This window comes from Sinohyriopsis cumingii, chromosome 1 (genome assembly GCF_028554795.1).
Source record: "Sinohyriopsis cumingii isolate HCF-2022 chromosome 1, ASM2855479v2, whole genome shotgun sequence".
NCBI classification, from domain to species: Eukaryota; Metazoa; Mollusca; class Bivalvia; order Unionida; family Unionidae; genus Sinohyriopsis; species Sinohyriopsis cumingii.
Genome location: NC_142961.1, coordinates 166728872 through 166746318, shown reverse-complemented (window position 1 = coordinate 166746318; position 17447 = coordinate 166728872). Strand labels below are relative to the sequence as shown.

At 35.0% G+C, this 17447-nt stretch overlaps 1 protein-coding gene across 1 annotated transcript in view; it reads left to right on the top strand.

Moving 5' to 3' along the window:
* The window catches only part of LOC149808326 (uncharacterized), a 46776-nt gene extending 34215 nt beyond the window's left edge, over positions 1-12561 (top strand). The window contains exons 12-14 of the mRNA XM_089975874.1: positions 106-290; positions 3007-3164; positions 9504-12561. Coding sequence (XP_089832000.1) covers positions 106-290; positions 3007-3164; positions 9504-9994 — 834 coding nt within the window. The 3' untranslated portion in view covers positions 9995-12561. The remainder of the gene's footprint in view (positions 1-105; positions 291-3006; positions 3165-9503) is intronic.
* Positions 12562-17447: the final 4886 nt, after the last annotated feature.

Below are 17447 nucleotides of genomic sequence, written 5' to 3'. Positions count from 1 at the left end.
TACAATGATAAATGCAGTTGAGAAAGAGAAGCTGGATTAACACAGACATAAATATCAGCAACAGGTCAATGAAGAATTTTAATTTTTTGATGTTTATCTTCACAGTTGGAGACACCTACATTAGGGGAGGAAGAGCTACAGGACTTGTTAGACCAGTGTGCTCGCAGTCTGTCCCGAAGTATGATGGGAAGCTCCACTATGGGAAGCTCCATGTCATTTGCAGACTCTGAGTCCAGGAGTGGTACCTCTACTGACAATAGGAGCATCATTTCTGTAGAAAGTACACCAAGGTAAGAAAAAGGCATTCTTTAATGAAAGTCATCTAAGCAACAGTGACTGTCATTGAATTAGGGGTCATACCCACTACAGGGACAGAATGATACAGAGTTGCCCACTCTTGCCTCATCAGTGGCTTGTCTGCAGTGTGTAAATATTTGCCTGCATTGGTTTTGCCTGACCATGAAAACATTGAGCCTAGGATTTAAACTCATACCAGAATGCTCCACTGAACTCTTGATGAACAGCTATTTTTGATGCAAATAAATTCACTAAAAATGCATCAAGACTTTTTCAGTATGTTCAAAGTATGCAAAGCAGTTTAATTTTAATCATTTTTAGTACCAAGTTTTTAGTGTGTTTTGCCTACTGTAAAAATGGCTACTGTTTTAGTAAGGCATATGATGTTTTGGTATTGCATATCGATAATAATATGTGATAGGAACAAGTTGCAGATGTTCTGAGCACATTCGGATTGATAGCATTGGATCAGTGAATACACCCTTTGAAATAGGGCCATATAATCAAGTGCACTTTTGAATCTTGGTCACAAGATTGTTTGACATGTCCTTCTTAGATATGATAAACATCTTGATGATAACAGCTTAGTCTGGTATTGGAAACTGAGTTTTACTGTGTTTACAAATGCTGGTATCATTTTGAAATTGTAACAAATGCAATTAGTTTCAAACTAAACTAGGGAGTAGAATACCTCCAGAAAATGTTTTCAATCAGCAAACCATTTATGATGGTCATTATTAAATAATCAATTTATATTAGTACATAAATTATATATTTAATACCTGTTAAAAGGAAGTTTTAAACTCAGAAAATATTTTAATCAAACAATATTTTACATTTCTGATGTGTGAGTGCTGCTGACAACATATGTAAATTACTGTGTTTAAATTTGAGTCAGCCTGCAGAGAAATGGTGCTCTGTATAATCAGAGTTATCCTGCATAGAAATGGCACTCCATACAATGGGAATCAACCTGCACAGAAATGGCACTCCATACAATGGGAATCAATCTGCACAGAAATGGTGCTCCATCCAATGGAAATCAACCTGCACAGAAATGGCACTCCATAGAGTGGGAATCAACCTGCACAGAAATGGCACTCCATACAATGGGAGTTTTATATACTTAATTTAAATTAGAGTCATACTGAATAGAAATGGTATTCCATACAATGGCAGTTTTGTGTAGTCACTATATAATAATAATAATAATGAGGACTTTGTATAGCGCCTAATCTTTAGAAGCTCTAAGCGCTTAACAACATTAAACAACACATATAAGATAAAAAACATATAATGATATGATTACAAAAACAAACACCATGAAATTAGAAAACAAAAATAAAAAAACATGCTGAGAATATTTAAGGTAGGAAACATTATTAGGTCTTTAAGTTTGTTTTTGCAGTTGAAATAAGTGAGTTTTGAAAGCACTCTTGAATGAGATCACTGTGTCTTTGTGTCTAAGTTCATTGGGCAATTCATTCCATGTTGCTGGGCCCTGGTATGCAAAAGAATGCTGTCCTATATACCAAGAGACCAAAATAACCAAGGATTACAAATATGTCTGCAGAAAATATTGTCCTCAACCATACCAAAATTTCATGTACAAAACATCCAATTAAGTGCTCTGTAATATAGTGACAAACACTAATGAAATGTAGATCTGGTTTTTTAAAAAATACATTTTTATTATTTGCAGCCAAGCCCTGTAGTCACAAAACTGTTTTGAATACCAAAAATTAAATCTCTTCCAACTATGAATTGAAAAATCATGTTTAGAGTCTGTGAGTATCCTTGAAATGGGGCATATGTGTAGAGATACAAATAGATAGTAATGATTGTTTGGTGATTCAAACCTTCATTGGAGCAGTGTTGCAGAAAATAAATATCATTTGAAATGTATGCAGGAGTTCAATTTTTTGTACTCAGTTAACTGGGCCAGTCCAGGACCTGTAGTCTCTTGGCCAGTCCAGGACCTTGTAGTCTTGAAACTCTCAGGGCCAGTCCAGAACCTTTGGTTTTTAAACTCTTTGGGCTAGTCTAAGACCTGTAGTTTTGAAACTCTCTGGGTCAGTTCAGGACCTGTAGTCTCTATACTCTCTGGGCCAAGGCCAGGACCTGTAGTCTTGAAACTTTCTAGGCCTGTCCAGGACCTGTAGTTTTGAAACTCTGAGTACAAAATTTGAGCTCATGCTCAAATTTAAAAACTTTTATCTGCTATAACTTCTGGATGAGGTATGAATCACTACGTTTGTTGCATTGCTATATTGTTCTGTATGTTGACATAAATTTTATACCTCAGTTTAATTTTTGTGCTTAAGCCAATTTCTTACTAAGGGCCAGGGTCTAGTGTTGTTCAGTCCCATTTGCATTCATCTGAGCACACGTTTGGTTTTATTAAAGTTGCCAGTCTATAAAGGAGCACCTTGTTAAATGCACATACCATTGGACAAAGACATTTTCTATAGTAAAAATGCATGAAATTCCTATTGATTAGTTTTATTCATCTAGTACATAATGGAGTTATCGTATCCTGTAATCATATAACATCATTACAAAATCACTGTATCAAAACATAATTTTGCTCATTTCTTCCAGACCAAATCAAGCAGGTGATTTGACAGTTCCAGTGGCTTGATTGTTAAAATAATATCCCGGCACCACACTTTGAATATGCATTCATATCATTATCAACCAACTTTTTAGGTCTCCAAGGTCTGCACGACAATGGTTAATGGAAAACCCACCCAAGCTTTCTCAGGATGTACTTCAGAAGTTGTTGGCTGAGGCGTATTGTCCAATCAGCAAACAACTGTCAACACTCAATGAGGAGGAGGAGGAGACCATGGAAAAAGAAGTGCAAGGTTAGATCCTGTTATATTTCCATATGAAATGCAAACATATACTACAGTAAAGCACCTTAGTATAACATGGTCAGTTGCATAACACAGGTATGGTCATGGATCCCATCATGTAATTTTTATATTGACTATATCTTAGTATAAGGAAACCTTGCTAATAATGCATTACTCTTTTGTCGCGCCCCTGAACAGTGTTACAGTGAGGAACTACCATATGTACTCACTTATAAGTCAAGCTGCAAACAACAAAGATCTTGATCTACCTTAGAATAATGTGCCTGCAGATTAGGGTCTGTGTTGCATGTTCTATGGATTAATCCTAACAAACATAGCATAATGTGCCAGCAGATCTGGCTCTGTGCAGTTTGCAGTTGAACTCATAAGTGAGTGAGTATATATAGTACTATAATAGTCTCCTCATAGTCTACCAGATTTATGAAGGCAGTGCAGACTGTTAATGGATCATTCAATCGCTGGTCCTGTTTCTGTGGTGACCCAGTACCAGCTGTAGTGATTTCCCTTACTTGGATAGATGGTACCTGTCTCAAACTTTTGACGATACTCAAAGCCAATACATTTTCCAAAGGGGACAGGCTCCCAGGATTTTTGGCCATTCCTGACTACTTGTTCCTTCCATCCAGTAATGACTACCACTGCTGTAGGCTTCTTTGTCACCTCCTACTTTTTACTTTGAAGACATAATATGCAAACTCCAGCTTCCCTACTTGATTCAGTAATGTCTAGGGAAGAATGAGAAGACTCAGCCTTTCATGCATCCACTGATAAGTCTTCTAGTTTCTGACTCTAGAATTTTGATCTCATCTTGATGTTCTGCAAGTAGCCACTAGTAGAATTCCCACATCCATTGCTATTATAGCCAAGAAAGACCAACCTTCATTCAAACAGCTATGACATGCTGCACAAATAAGTATCATCTTGCACTGCTTCAAAAGGTAACTTCAAGCCCCCAGCATCATTAGACACTTTTCTGTCAGTGATGATTCCATTCTAATTTCAAACTGGCCTTTTATAAAATGGACATGCTAGTTTTCTACATTGATGTTCTTGCTTCCAGCAAAGATCTTGCAAGATATGCAAAAACTGGTTCACAACACTATAATGATTGTGGTTTCATGCTTAGTCTGGTCTCCATGGCTGTCTTTCATTAAGCTTAGTACTGAATACAGCCTTGATCCTAACATTTACATACATGCCAACCATTACGCTTTTGGCGTAATCATTACATTTTTTTCTGCACTAAATTACGCCTTATGCATAAAGGTATTTGGATTACGCGTTTTCGTTGTCCCCTCCCCAAAAAAGTAATAATTTGTTTTCTTATTTTTATTAGCATCCCATTAATCTTTCAGACCGTATTCTAGAAAAGATGGCTTCTACATAACTACGACATAAAAGTATGCTTGTCCATCCTTGCATGCACTTTCCTAACAGTATTATGTTGTAATTATAGCAGCTGCCCTATTTCCAAGAAACATGCTGGTTTTACTTTCAAACTTTCAACCTTGGTTTCTATTCATAGCAGCTGTATGGCTTAGGAGAGAACAGACTGGTTTTCTAATTTTTAATTTGTGCTTGCAGATTTTTTGTTCTAATTCATTTCTGATAGAGAATCAGTCTGTAGGTATTTGGCACTAAAGGTCAAGTCAGATTTATTCTAGTATATGTGTGTGTTAGAGCAAAAATGTTTTTCAAATAATTTCACAGATGGATTAGAAAAACAAGAAAAACTAATTCAAAGATGAATACATGAATTGCACAATAAGCATTCCATTCTAGGCAGCTTGATGCCCACTGCAGGCTGTATGTAAAGGATTTTAATATTGGTCATGATGGTAAAACAAAGAAACCTTGAATTAGCTCATTTTACAAGCTCCAGTACTAAGGCAACTTGTAACTTCTTTTTTAAAGCAGAACTAATAAATGCAGAGGCATTATTTACCAAGTTCTTAATAGAACACAGACTACCCCTAGCAGTGGAAGACTATGTTGGTCCTTTGTTCAAACAGATGTTTTCTGATTCCAAAATTGCAGAAAATATGCATCTGCAAGAACAAAATCATCTAATATTGTTAGGTGTTTAGCAGAAGATAATTCACTTAAAATTGCAGAAGCCGTGAAGACTAGTCCGTTTAGTATTGCAACAGACAGGAGCAGTGATTTTGATGACAAAAGTTGTACCCAGTCTGTGTTAGAGACTTTAATAATGAAAAGGCAAAGTCAGAGTACTCTTCTTTCATTACCAGAATTAACAGTAGATTCCACTGGAGAAAACATTTTTTATTTGCTTGATAATGCATTGAATAAACATAAGTTGGCAGAACTGCTGATAATGCATCTGTGATGACTGGAATTCATAAAGGAGTTGCATTCTATATTTTGAAAAATGTCTCCATCAGTGTACATATCAAGTTGTCCCAGTCATATGATGCACCTTGCTGCAGGGAAGGCTGCTGATAAATTAGAAGGAGAACCCCTGAAGTATCAAGTTGGCATTCTACCTGACAATGTACTTCATGTGGATGAGTTGATGTGCAATGGCACCTTATTTCCCAGCTAAAAGATCCAATAACTGGAAAATATATATTCCTCTTCTTTGTCAGGTTATGAAAGGAATATTGGTTCTTTACCATTCTATTGCTGACAGTGGGAGATTTTTCAGTATTGTTAACAAAAATAAAATTGAATTCAGATCCAGGCTCTGTAACCAAGCACTTGGTTCTCTACTGGTGTGCAAAAAATTCATAATATCAGCTGGTACAAAGTGTTTTGAAATGCAATATGAGAGACTGTTGCTTTTTAAAGCTCAGAGTGCTATAAACAAAAATCTGAAGCAGTAATTGATGTTAAAAGACCAAAAGGGGTAAATAAATCATTTTGTACATATGCTCATTGAATTTTATTATGTTATGTGGATTACTCTTTTTCTGCTCAGATTACTCTTTTTATAAAATTTGTATTACACTTTTTCCTCACCAGGGGTTGGCATGTATGCATTTAGGCTGCCACTGAAAGATATAGCTAGGAGTCAGTCTCACAGAGAGTTGAAAAAACAAACTTTCCAGTTCCATAACTGCTTCCATTAACTTCCACAGAGAGAGAGAGAGAGACACCCTTCTAATCATGTTTATGCTGCACAAAGAAGTTATCAGGTCTCATCATTTGTCTTCCAATCTCCTTTTCCATGGTCAGATCAGGGGAATCAGGGAAAAAGTCACCAGAGAGACAAGCCTCATGCAGTTGCAGACAAGCAACCCAGAACTTGGCCTTCGTTTATCAAGAGGGTCCAGAGAAATAAGAAGGACCCCTCTAAACCATTTCATACATGGAAACCCCCTCATACCCTACTTTTCAGCTAAGGCCCAGTTTGCAAGAGCAAGGGGAACCAAGGCACAGGGAGAGGATGACAAATTTACCATAGAATGGGAGAGACTCCACCTATAGAACGTGGGAAACTTGCAAATCATTGGGGTGGGGTGGGGGGCTTCCCAATAATACATTTTGTTCCTCCTCTACCAAGACCCATACAAGGCAGACTTCATGTAGCAAGAAAATATACTCTTCTCATGAAAAGGGCAATATGGCATGTTGAGGTCAGTCATGAACTCATCTATCAAACAGTGAATTTGGGCATCCAAGTTTTGGATGTAGACTGCAAGGCTTGTCCACATTGCCATTCAGGAGAGAGATTTTGCCATCAGCTTAGACCTCCAAGATGTGTACCTTCACACACCCATTCATTGGTCTTTCTGAATGTTCCAGAGGTTTGCATTCACGGATCTGTGTATTAGTTAAAAGACAATACCTTGGAGTCCAAATCTTACATGTTCACCAGAGTCATGGAGTAGGTTGTGTCACATGTCAGAACCATCTCCACATTCATGACATCAGACAACATTCTCAAAAGGCACAAGGTAAGCAATATTTCTATAAAAAGCATGTAATTGCTTGCTTGCTTCTATCATGCTTTGCCTCAGATTCCTTATCAACAAGGACAAATCTTAACTCCATTCCATTCCAGTAATTCATTCATCTGGGCATGGAGTTCAGAGCCTACCAGAATGCCTTAAAGATCATCTTTTGTGGTGTTAGTTAACCTCTTGAAGAGTTTTATTTTGGCCTGGGATTTTCTTTGCCCATTGATTCTTTCATTGTGACAGAAGATCAGTTTGTTTTGGGCCACTCAACCAAATGAGGCCCCAGCTCATCAGCTGGGAGGATCTCTGTTGATTTACTGCAAGCAATCAGCTCCAGAATCTACAAGCAAATCTTCCCTTCTTTTCAAGAAGTGAGCAGAGTTTGGTCCCTTCAGGAATATATCATTATGTAATGATAGTTTATTTTCTCTGATGATGAACCTATGATTCATCTCCAAGAACGGACTCCTGCTAATAGGAAACCAGTCTTTTCATCTTGAAACCTATGCCTTCTTTGGACCACTTTTTCCCATCTTTAGGACTCCATCAGGGTATTCATGTTGTACTAGAAATGCACTGACCAATGCAGATGGATCTTGCTTGTTTTTACCATTCTTAGAAATAACAATATTTCCATTCAGGTCCTTTTTATACAGGATACATTAGCTTATTCTCTCAGCCTACAAGGAATTAACCAAAGACCATGTGAATTTCTTATGCATATCAGCTCATGAGGTTAGGACAGTTGCCACTAGCATAACATTGAAGCAAACATCTTAAACCATTTAAACTGTGAGATGGAGGTCTAATATCACAATTATATATGAAAGACCTTTGATCCCAAAGGCCTTAATTTAATCTGGTGAGACCTATATCAGCAGTGCAAAAAGGCTGTCTTCCCAGATCATTCAGACATTTCATAGTGTCACAGGTTACTTTGTGGCTACTGTAGCTGTGGGAGCCCCCAAAAATCCATTTTTCATCCAGTAATCTGTCCAAACTCTAGCTTGAATCTAATGAGACTTAAGTCATTTTGCATGCATTAGGAGACCGGAAACAATGCCAACTCCAGGGTGAGGAGATTTCACTCCCTCTGCCATTTACATGTGCATATTTTCCTAATGTAATGTATTTGAAAAAACCAATTTTGGGTGTAAAATATTTTTTCTTTGATAATACTTAAAAATCATAATACAGGCATTCCCTGCAGTTACATCCCTGGAAGAACATGCATTTGAACTCCAATGGTAATTGATAGCTGATGGAATTTGTCACCAATCCCTGTATCAAAGGGAAGACCAAACTGATCTGGCCTCCCTGCATAAAAATATCATGTTTGATAGGCATGGTTAGCACATTTTATTTCAGTTGGAAGGGCTGCATTTGAGAGGTAGAGGATATTCTGCTAATGTATTATGATCAAGTATGTATTACTGAAGAAACATCTTACCACAAAAATTTGATTTTCAAAGTTTCATTCATAAACAAAGCCACCTGAAATATAGAACCAGTCTAGAAATCCTATAGTACTCTGGCTCCATCTAGAAACAGACAAGAATGATGGAGTTCCCCGGTACAGCCACATTTAATTCTCACAAAACAATAGTCTGTTTTCTTGTTTTGGATTTCAAGCAAATTTTGTACAGCAACTTCAACAAATGATAATTTTTATCATACCTTGATTGCCTAATTATTTTTAATTTTTAGTTAAAGGCAGTTTTATTTTTTGGCATGAATTTTTGTTAAGTGGAGATATCACAAAATTTGTCTGCAACTCAATTATATATATTAACGTGCAAACTGGGATATCATTCTTAGTCTCCCATGCATTGCCCTGCTTCCTTCCAAAAATGAAAATAAAATGCAGCCATAATTTCTAGTCGGAGAGGTACCTTTTGATCACCCAACTGATCTTTTTTCTCCCATCATAAAAATCAGGTTTCCCCTGGATGCAACTTGAACATCTAGCTGGTATTATTTTAAATCCACTTTGGTTCATATCCCATTCATTTACTGTCTTTGAAATGGAATCCATCTGCTGAATTGAATAGATGTGAAGTTTAGATATTTTGAAAACTTTGACACAAAATAACAGTAGATCCACAACTTTATTTTATTAGCCATGAAGTAAATTAAGTTAACATTAAACAACAAGCATATGATCTGGGTATATAGGTGTGATGCAATGTGACTCCCACACTTCACTTAAGTCTTAATGGATATTATCAGAATTTTGTCCTGCTAAAGTAAAAGTCTCTGTGAAAATTTTTAATTTTTGGCCACAGTAGACTTTTATGGAAAAGTGATTATTTTGCTCATTATAAATATTTTTGCATGTGTTGTGCTCATTTTCTTCTTTACTGAATACAACTTTGGTTAAGTAATTATTTTTAACTTTAATTTTCAGCCAGTGACAATATGCAATCCATCGCGGCAGAGACATGGAAGCTAATTTCCCAGGAAAAGTCTGACATGAATCTTGACATGTCCACAATACAACATGAAATTGACAACATATTGAAAGAACCAACACATTCTAGTTTACATAATGGTGCTACAAATGACAGACTAAGAGAAAGTTTTGAGTCTCAGATACCATCATTGCCTGAAATTGACCCCACCGGTACTCTTGTAACACAGGGACTGAACAACCAAAAATCTGGGAGTCGTCCAAGCAGCACAACTTCACTGAAGCCTCAGATTGAAATGATACAAAATTCTTTTATAGAATCTAAGATTAAAAATCAGGGTTATGTTCATGAAAGTTTGGAGATACTGTCTATAGATGGAGATAGTAGGTCTTGTACACCAAGACCCCCAAGTTCTGATAAAAGACAGTCTTCTGCATCAAGTTCCAGATCAAGATCAGTAACTCCTGTGAACAAATCCGGGACTTGAAACAATCTACCAGTGAAAAGTGTGGTGATATGGATATGATCTTAATAGACGTTAATTCACTTATAATGAACAGCTTTACATTATTTTGTTTTTGTGCATCTTGGCTCTGCAATGAATGACCTTTATTGAAAATCTCTGCTAAAGGAATCCATGTTAAGAGATTAAAAATGTGGCACAGTCTGAGCATAAAAAATAAATATGTTTTAAATTGGTAAATAAAATCATTCATTCTTTTAATTCTTTATTATGGAAAACAGAAAACTGAGATATTTGATATAATTCACCTGGAGAGGATTTAGTGTTCTCAATATCTTAGTGACTGTACACCAAGAGAGGATTCACTAACCTTAATATCTTAGTGATTGTACAGCTGAGAGGATTCAGTATTCTCAGTATCTGTGTGATTGTACAGCTAAGGTGTACAAAACAAAGGTAAGATACTGCCAAAGTTTGGCACTATCCAGTTTTATTGAAATAAGTGTGGCATTGATGAGTCTTTTACAAGATTAAGTTGACATACTTACAACTGTTAAAGGTACCTATTAGTACAATTGCTTTTTCATTGGTTTGTATTTGAATCAGATGACATATATGAAATACAATGAAACCTCGGTACCAGTTTTGATTATGAGGGCTTTTTGGTTTAATTTGTTTCAACATGTGTATTTGTACTTTTATGTAGATTTACACGATTTGATACAATGTCACTAGCCAGTAACAGAACATTGATGCAAAATTGTTCTGGTTTTTATCAGCACTAATGTTAATGTTTAAGTTAGTTGACTGAGGATCATTCAGGTATACAGTGGTCCCCCTCATATAAGGCCACCCTTCTGAAGCAGGAAAGTGGCCTTAAAAGAGAAGTGGCCTTTCTAGAAGGGGATCACATGGATGTGAGTAATAATTTCATATAATGTACAAAGTGCATAACTAAATTTTAAACATTTAATATTTTCATATAAAAATTTACAGGCATTTTGTGGAATCAATGTGATTAAACTTAAATAAAAGTTACTAGTATTTAAAATTATGATGAATACTGTATATACTAGTGTATAAATTGAGTCAAAGAGCAAACAAAAAAGATCTTGGTCTGCTGTAACACAGTGTGCCTGCAGATTAACACCTTTTCTTTGCTCTACTGATTACATCTGACAAACTGCACAGTCTCAGATCTGCTGGCACACTATGCAATGGCAGATCTGGGTCTGTGCAGTTTGCAGTTGGACTTTACTTATAAACAAGTATATACAGTGTCAATAAAATCAGTTTACAAACCATCTGGCTGTAACTGTCATTCTCCTTCCAATTGCTGCAGAATATATACGATAATGTTTTTAAGACTTTCTCTGACATAAGATCAAAAGATTCTTCTTCTTTTCCTTTAGTTAAATTTCTTCCATTTACCTGAGAATCTTTGGAAACATTTCACACTTTTTTTTACAACAACTTCATTGACAATGTGTATCTTTGAAATTACATGAACTGCTCTTTGTTTACAAAGGTAATGAATTTTGTATGTGATTAACTGGTTTTAGTATGCTACCTTCTTAAATACATTCCATAATCTATGAGAGAAGCCAGGATGACTACCATACCGTTTTATCTTTGTGTTGACTGAATGTCACACTAACTTTAGCTGAAATATACTGTTCTTCTCAGCTTGGTTGCTTTTTTCATGTTGATAATTATCTATGGTAACAATGTCCATTATTATCAAAGTGACAAAAGCTTACATATAAGTAAGACACAGCAGTATAGATAATCAGATTGTTTACCTCATTGTATGACTTAAAGTTTGATAATTTATCTGCATGTAATGTGTTGAATTAAGAAATGACCAACTATTTACAAGATTTCCATCTGTCAATCCCATTATGTTTCCACTCAGGAGGAATAAATCTAATAGGTATGCATTATCCTTTTATAAATGCATAGACAAAGGGGTGGGGCTGCCCCATAAGAGTACTTTCGAACACAAACTTGTAAGTGCCAAGGATTTCTGGCTGTATAAAGCAGGTGGCCTCTGGTCAGGAGGGTGTGTTAAAAAGATGAACCACTGTATAATATTGGACATAGATGATGGCAAATAAATGGAATTTCTGTTTGTTTGCAAAACCACAGGTACTGTATTACAACACATAATTTTAAAAGCTGTCACTTTAACCAGGTGTAAAGACAGCCAATTAGCCATATTGTTGAAACTGGTGTAATCTGTGCCAGTGCATGTGCCATGCTTTTTTTCTTTACTTCCCGCATGACCCTAGGCTATTTTTGGACCATTGGCCAACCTCAAAACTACCTGGCCAAATTTTGAATACATTTCAATCTTATGGGATTCATTTTAGTGTAAAAATGAAATCTGGGATTTAAATTTTGTATTGGCTTTCAAAGAGGGGTTTCAGTTTCATGAAGTTTATTTAGGGTTAAAGAGGAATTTGGTTTAGAGAGGCTTTTTCTGTCTCGAGAGGTTTTGCTATATTTATATTTACTGAAATTGTATCACTTGATTCCAATATTTGTTCTGATATTTTCACCAGTATTATGAATACATACCCATCAAGATATGTGCATTTATGTTTATCTTTTGTGAGGTCTGCATTTTAAACAAAAAGAAATTGATGGCTTAATATAATTAATTTAGATTCCACATATCAGGATGCTATCATATTCATTGATTTAGATATATACTTTTGACACAAGTTTTTGCTAAACACCAAGCTCTAGATCTTCAATACCATCTTTACCATCTCTTGGACATAATGTCTGCTATGACCTCTTTCCACTTTGCATTTACTTTACAAGATAAATGTAAGTAGGTCACCATCATATCTGCAGCTGCAGCTTTTTCATAAAGATGCTTGCAACAATGTTTAATTGTTCAAAGTTTGTCCTTGAATTTTTACTTACATTTATTTCTTCTAATGCTGACCAAGCAGATCACATATTTTTGGCAAATTAACCAGATTTTTATCTCCAAATCAGAAGAAAATGTGTACTTTTATTACCAAGGTCAATTTAAGCATGCAGATGTGAGGAAAATTGCAGCTACGAGGAAAAATAAGTATACAAATGAGAAAAGCTATAATTTACTATTGGATTAATCTTAGTAATTAGCATTTCTCATAAATTTGATTGTTTTGCTGGCCAGATTTAGGTGTGTATATAACTTTCAGCCTAAATGCATACATTTAAGATGTTAACAGCTATATAAAATGAAATCATTCACTGGGAACATCCATATGCATATCCATACTTATGATGAAATATCCATAAAATACAGAAACATCTGTGCATGGATGACAGGGATGTTAAATGCTCACAAAATATGAAGAAAACCAATATGTAATTTTCCTAATTTCCACTTGCAGCCAATTATTACTTTAAATTCCTGAAGTGTGCCCCCTCCATGATGTGTCTTTGATCACAGGATATAATTAAGGTAGTTCTCCATGAAGAATTGTTTTGGCTGTGTGTTATTTATTGCAACTTTCTCCTTTCCCCTACCCCATTAAAAACAAAAATATGAAATGGGGGTTATACTAGAGTCAACTTGTCAGTCCAGCTGTGACACTTTTGTTTCCTTAATATTGCCTGAACCCTTTGAGAGATTTTTTTTCTGTAGTATGACCTACAATGACTAAACACTTTGTCCTGCAATAATTTGCCACTTGATAAGCATTTTAAGTTGTCCCCATTTTAATTACAAATTATGTCTGTACACCCATACATCCATCCTTCTCCTTTCCAGTTAATATATCCTAAACCAGGGGTCGGCAACCTAAGGCACGCGTGCCACAGGTGGCACGTCAAGAGGTTTTTTGTGGCACGCAAAGGGCAGTCAAAAATCTCAATTATAACAGTGTTACTTTTTTACTGGTGGCATGCGCTCGTTTATTTTGTAATTAATCCAGAAAAAAAGTGGCACGCTATGTAAAAAAGGTTGCCGACCCGTCCTAAACCATGAGATATCTGCCTGAAACATTGTACTCATTTGTATCGTGATGAGATATCTGCCTGACACATGGTACTCATTTGTATCGTGATGAGATATCTGCCTGAAACATGGTACTCATTGGTATCGTGATGAGATATCCACCTGAAACATCGTATTCATTTGTATCATGATGAGATATCTGCCTGAAACATCGTACTTATTTGTATCGTGACTGGAGTTTGTGTCCAGCATAAAATACAGCTTTGCCAGATAAGTACTTTTTTAGTTATCTTCCTAATTTTGAAAACTATATTTACATTTCATATTTCCTTAACTGTTTATCTTCCTGTATTTGAAAACTGTATTTATACTTTATGTCTCTTTAACTGTTAGAGTTATCTTCCCATATTTGAAAATTGTATTTACACTTTACATCTGTTTAACTGTTTGAGTTATTTTCATGGTGCTTTGTATCTTCTTGGATCAAGACCTGACAATGCATCTTGCAAAACAATGGGTTTTGCTGGATCAGCATTTTATTCCCATTACAAAAATGGTGTCCATCTGTTGTGCACTTTACAGTTAATATCTTGTGCACTTTACAGTTAATATCTTTACACCATTTATGACATCTGTATGAAATTTGGCATGCACTTGTGTCTTGACTAGAATTTGTAAGAATGGGCTTTGTCTGATGATTGCTTCTCAAGAGTGCTTACTGACAATTCTGGTGTTTTATCTTCTGTAAACAGCCACCTGTCAGTATATGCCAAAATGGTTCTGTTCCTTAAGTAGCAGGTAGTAGTTTATTTGCAAAGGACCTTTTATTTATTTTTATTTACAAGTGTTGCATAGGTCATTTTGTAAAATAGCTGGCCATTTTGAGCTCACCTGACCAAACTGCCATGTGAGCTTCTGGCACGGCCCTGTGTCTAATGTGCATCATTCATTGTCCTATTATCACTTTATATTTCTGATTAAAAAATACGCTCTACCACATTTGGAATATAGCATTCTGGCATAAATATAATTAAAGTTTGTATAGATAATGTTAATGTGCCATAAAAAATGATTGCTGTAACTAAAATTAGAAGCTTTTGAGTGATTTGTTAAACATGTAACCTGAGAGCTACTGACATTAGTATCTTTAAATTTTATATATATGATCTGCAATCAAATGGAGCTAAATGTTACTGAATAAAGACAAGCCATTAAAAAAGTTCATCTGAGATAAGTGTTCAACAGAATTTGACCATTGGTCTAATCTGACATAAAGCATCCTGGCAACTATGCTTTTCAGGTCTGTACAGCTGATACTCACATGTTGTCCAATATAGCCATGCTTTATTATTTAAAAGTTTTATTTAAATAAAAGTTTAGTAACATATAATGTCTTACTCTTTCGAATGTCTGTGAACAATCTTTCAGATTGGCATGATAACATGTTGTCCATGTCCATTTTTTACCATTTTTCTTCTTGATTACCCTATAGAACCAGCTCATTTGAATCCTCCTTTTTAATAGCTCATATTCATTCAGAATGCATCAGGAATTTTTGGTCATGCTTGTTGAATAATCAGTTCTGATCAGCCTATCCGAAATGGCTAGTTATAATGACCAAAATCTCAGGAAAACTTGAAAATCTTAGCATATCATAAACCATGACCTTCCTGTTCAGGTCATTGTTTGGATCTATGTTTGTTACAATAAACACCTTAGGCTGCTGACAGTTTGGATGATAATTTGTTGATTACATCCACAGCTATAAAGGCTCGAACACTGCAATATCGTTATCATCGATATAAGGTAATGCTTTGTACATTAATAAATACCAATGTTTCAAACTATCATACCCTGGCTGATGCAACACTGTTTTACCAACCATAACTATTTCATAGCTGGTGAAACAAACATTGCAATTTCATGCTTGCTCACATTTTCAGTTAAGTTGTATACAGCCAGATAAAGTGCTGGTGCAGCCAGTTGAGTTTTCATGACCTAGGTACACATGTCGCTTATTTGACCTTGTTTTGCATAATTTATAATTTTTAGTAATAAATCAGGTATTGTATGATTACCACACTAAATGTAAATATATATGCTTACAAAATTAATTGAAAAATAAAACAATAGTCAAGTGAGACCATAGATAATCATATAAGCTATATAACTATAAATTTCAAAGGTGACATAGATCTAGCTATTAATGCAATTAAAATAAAATTTATCTTAAAGCTAGGTCCCTGTCAGATTAACTAGTGAGGAATGCTATAAAATGTATGAAGTATGAACCAAATTTGATATAATAATAATAATAATAATAACACTAAACGATTATTTTTTAAAATTATTTTATCTTACTTTTAAATTTTAGCTCACCTGACCCTAAAGCCGAAAAAATTTTATTGTAAGAAGCTTCATATGTCATCAATTTCCCAACTGCTATTTATATTCTGTTCTCAAAAACGGCTTAAGAGAATTTAAACAAAATTGACAGAAAGCATCCTAGCATTCATATGCTTTTTCAAATTTGTTCAGAAGATGCTGATTTATGATCAAATATGGCCACTATTACTTAAAATAGAAAAAAGTTACGGCTTCTAAAAAAAACTTAAGAGAATTTGTCTATTTACAGAAAACATACTGGCATAAAACCCTTTTAAAATGTATTCAGAAATTGCTGATCTGCCATCAAACATGGCTACCATTCCTAAAAATGAAAAATAACACTTCTCAAGATAACTGTTCATAAGAATTTGACTTAATTTTACAGAAAGAATAGTTGAATATTTTGTGTAGAAAGGTCTTTCATTTTTCACAAATGAGACTGATCTGTCATCAAATATGGTCACCATTACTAAAAATAAAATAAAAATCCATTAAATTATTTCTTTAAAACTGGTCTTCAGAATTTGACACTATTTTATTTAAAAAAAAACATTCTCTGCATTATACAAATGATACCTGTCGGCCTTTAACATGATTGCTCTTACTTAGAGTAGAAAATCCTTTTAGAATGAAATATGTCACTCAATCAGCAGAATTATACAAAATTGGCAAGAACTTTTAAAGTTTTGTACAAATGAGGCAAATCCAATTAGAAAAACTTGTAGTAACTTCATCTAAATGGCTGCTGAGCTGAACATGACCAAATTTGCCAGAAAGCATCTTAACTTGAAGGCTATTAATATTTATAGAAATGATACAGAAGCCATCAAAAAGGGTTTATGAAAACAAAAAACATTTATACAGCACCTCTAACTGATTCTGAGAGGAAGTTTACTGGTATATAGGCCTTTCTGTATTTGACAAATGATGTTGATGCACCATCCAACATAAAAGAGGGTAGGAATAAAAAAAACACAAAAATTTTGGAACAATTATTTTCATACAAAATGTAAGCAAAACAGTACTGGAAGAAATTTCTACAGGAAATATTAAACTATTCTAACTTTTTCCACCAATTTCTCTTGCATCTGGCAACAAGGCAGTTGTCAGATGAACAATCTTGGGCCA